The 3,872-nt window shown below is 29.8% G+C and overlaps 2 protein-coding genes across 2 annotated transcripts in view; one reads left to right on the plus strand and one right to left on the minus strand.

The window, feature by feature from the left end:
- Positions 1-2,350, minus strand: part of LOC107758845 (microsomal triglyceride transfer protein large subunit-like) — a 16,322-nt gene extending 13,972 nt beyond the window's left edge. Inside the window, exon 1 of the mRNA XM_016576672.1 lies at positions 2,307-2,350. Coding sequence (XP_016432158.1) covers positions 2,307-2,350 — 44 coding nt within the window. The remainder of the gene's footprint in view (positions 1-2,306) is intronic.
- Positions 2,351-3,340: 990 nt separating this feature from the next.
- Positions 3,341-3,872, plus strand: part of LOC107758865 (probable pancreatic secretory proteinase inhibitor) — a 1,104-nt gene continuing 572 nt past the window's right edge. Inside the window, exons 1-2 of the mRNA XM_016576697.1 lie at positions 3,341-3,498; positions 3,709-3,740. Coding sequence (XP_016432183.1) covers positions 3,450-3,498; positions 3,709-3,740 — 81 coding nt within the window. The 5' untranslated portion in view covers positions 3,341-3,449. The remainder of the gene's footprint in view (positions 3,499-3,708; positions 3,741-3,872) is intronic.

The raw sequence follows: 3,872 nt of genomic DNA on the forward strand, positions 1-3,872 counted from the left end.
ATTTTTAAAATGTGTATAGGTAGTATTTATAAAGTTTTAGCTTTTAGTTTTGGATCTGTTTTTAGTTGTTTTAATACTACAATCGATTGCTTCTGTTGTCCTCATTTGGAAGTCGCTTTGGATAAAAGCGTCTGCTAAATGACTAAATAAATAAATATTATATTATATTATATTATATAAGGAGGTCCAAGTTAAAACCGAAAATTATTTTAAAAATTGACTTTATTGAAACACTTGTTGGTTTCAGGTATTTTTGAAAAATGTTTGTTATTTTTACGGTTTTATTAAAATTGATTTAAAGTAGATAAAGGAAAAAAAAATATCTACACACACACACACACATATATAGTTATAGTATTTTAATATTTTCACTTTTCATTTAGTTTTAGTTAACTTTTTTGTAGCCTAATGTTGTTTTGTGTTTTTGTCATTTCAATTAGTTTTTTATGTCTATATTGTTATCATTATTTTATTTTTATTTAATAATTAATGTTTTAATTTTAGTTATTTTAGTACACCGAGATAATAACTCTCTCTCTCTATATATATATAGCCTATACTGACTGATTATAGCGTATTATGCGAGACTTGTGTTTACACAACCAATAAGAAACTGGATAATGGATCAATTATGAGGATGATGTGATGATGTGGCTAATGATCTTTGATGCGTGGCATGATTGCACGTGTGCATAACCATTTATGCACAGTGATATGCTCCTGTAAGAGAGTCATTTTCCTTTTACTGTGATGCCTTTCACCCAGATTGCAGCTGTATTATCTCCATCGCATTAAAATTGTCATTTCATTTTACATCATGTACTTTACTAAAAGAAGAAGAATTCCTTTTGCAGTATAATATGGCCTTTTGAAGAATGATAGTTTAGGTGTTCTGCTCATCAGGACAAACACTGAGACTGCTGAAGACAAGACAAAGAGTGCTGATTGAATCAGCTGTGATTACAGTGCCATGGTGTTGATGCTTCTTATCTTCGATTCTTTCCCATAAAATAAACACTGTCAGGAAGTGATCGGATTAGTACTGAGTAATAGCTCATCACTTGAATCAAGGAGTAGTTTAACATACTACTGTACGTTCAGCGCTTAAGGATGTTTTACACAAACATTGAGTTAACAAATATTCGATAAATAAATTATTTTGTTACTACTGATACTGGTAAATGTATCTGAATTTAAAACTAAATACCATGATCCTTAGAACATCTTGAATAATTTAAATGGCTCAAAAATTCATTATAAAATAATTAAAATTCTAAATTTTAAACAAATGTCATTAAATTATAAAACTATAAATTCATTATAAAATAATTAAAATTCTAAATTTTAAATAAATGTCATTAAATTATAAAATGTATATATATATATATAATTAAATAATATAATACATATTATAAAAATAAAGAACTAGAAATAATATACATGGCTCAAACATTATAAAATAATAAAAATTCTAAATTTTAAACAAATGTCATTAAATTATAAAACTATAAATTCATTATAAAATAATTAAAATTCTAAATTTTAAATAAATGTCATTAAATTATAAAATGTATATATATATATATAATTAAATAATATAATACATATTATAAAAATAAAGAACTAGAAATAATATACAATTAATATATGATGGATTGCTTATTTAAAAAACTATGACAGGAATCAAGCATAGTAATTCATCACCACCGTTTGGCCCTATGCTGGTAAGCTCATTCAAACATCACTGATCTAAGATAGCATTTCTTATTTAATAATAGCAATAGTATCATACTATTTGTGTTTTTCATTACTATAATTAGAACGCTGAAAAAAGACCTTGAGAAAACACTGGGTCAAGATAAGTTTTCATCAATGTTTCTTTTTTAGTAAATGCTGCTGTGTTGCTGATTCTTTGTCTGTTGGATTTGATTTCTACTGTTGAACCAGAGCTTCAGACCAGGAGAACAAAGTTTCACCTCGATTATTATAAGCATATACTTGTAATCATTAACCACCTAATAATTATTTTGATAACCTTTAGGTAATCAATATCATAACAATCTGTTTTCCTTCTAATTTTCATTATCAAACCAAGGGACCTCTAAATCATGTTACATTCTTCAGACTAGTACTAACATGAGGTTAAGTGCACTATAAAGTGACCCCTTGACAGCTCAAACCAGCACTGCAGTCCCTGAACTGTGTTTGTAATAATGTAGTCCAGCACATAAGAATGCTACTCTAACGTAATATTCATGTAAGTATTACAATTAGGCTATTAATATTCATTTTTAATGCTATCATACTTATCGAAGCCTCCCAGTATTTCATCTGCGTGGGCTATTGTCATAATTCAAGAAATCCACCTGCACTGACCTGTTTCAGCCTGTAGATGGAGACAATCTTCTTTTTCCAGTTAGCAATAAACGTCTAATCAATAACTTGATTCATAATGACCATTTATATCAACCTATAAATGAGGCAGTTTTATTAAAATAATTCAAAAAATAACACAAAGAAAACATTTGTTATTAAAATTAAAGTAAAAAAAAAAAACATAGAACCTTTTTCTTCAACGCGGAAGTAAGCCTATGAGTGAGACTTCCGGTTCATTAGCCGCTATAGGTAAATAACGAGAATAACAACATGCAGTAATTCAAAAAATAACACAAAGAAAACATTTGTTATTAAAATTAAAGTAAAAAAAAAAACATAGAACCTTTTTCTTCAACGCGGAAGTAAGCCTATGAGTGAGACTTCCGGTTCATTAGCCGCTATAGGTAAATAACGAGAATAACAACATGCAGTAAACGGTAAAACTGTTTGCACTACAAACCAGTGTGTTCATAATTAAGATGATACATTAAAATAATATGATAAGACACACCAACTTTCAACATCAAGCAGCAAAACAAACTGTATTGTTCAGCTAAAAATAACTGGACAGAGTGGACGCAGATGAGACCGGAAGCCAGACCCATAGAATTTACAAATGGCCGCGCCCATTTTTACGACAAGAAAAAGGTGGATAATGAATATATAATATGATGAGTGTATTTTTTTTTATCAAATAAATGCAGCCTTGGTGAGCATTATTTAATGTTTTTTGAATGGTCATTGGAGAAAGTATTATTATACATTCAAATAATAATAATTTAAAATGTAAATTAAACGAACATTCTCCTTCTCAAGTTACTGTTCATACTGTACTGTTTATATCGTTTTAACCATCAATAATAAAACTGATCAGAAATAAAATGACGTCAGAGATGAGTTCATATGAGGTTCTTTACACTGCTAGAAGTCTCTCTTCTAAAGGTGATATGAGGTGTGCATTGAGAGGCAGGAATCTGTGTGTGTGTGTGTGTGTGCGCAAGTGTTGGAATTCCCACACTTCATTGCCGTCATATAAAGTCATGTGAGCACTGTAAAGCTCATTCTGTGTCAATATGACTATACGAGTGCTTCTGTTCGGCCTGTTTCTGCTGCTCACTTCAGGTACAGTCAACATTCAAGCCATACTTCTGATGAGTGTTAATTAATATTAATCAGTTCATGTCTTTGTTGAATATTATTGTCTGTAAAATAGGAGTTAACCTCACTTCATTGTGGTTCTACAAACTGTAATAGAGCTTTTAAAAACACAAGAAACAGGTATAACCACTTCTATCACAAAGAAAAATCTTAAACAGTTTACTTTTGCTTCAGGGGCACAAGGAACACCTGGCTCATCCCGGAAGGTATGGGGGGAATTTTTTGTTCTCAGTGAATGATTAACTAGGGTTTTTTTTTTTTTGTTCATTTTTTTTTCAGGGGTTAAAACTATTGGAATGCAATGCCACAAATGCGTGTATGTGTGTGTTTTGTAGCCC

This window comes from Sinocyclocheilus rhinocerous, unplaced genomic scaffold, assembly GCF_001515625.1.
Source record: "Sinocyclocheilus rhinocerous isolate Xijiao unplaced genomic scaffold, SAMN03320098_v1.1 scaffold1435, whole genome shotgun sequence".
Lineage (NCBI taxonomy): Eukaryota > Metazoa > Chordata > Actinopteri > Cypriniformes > Cyprinidae > Sinocyclocheilus > Sinocyclocheilus rhinocerous.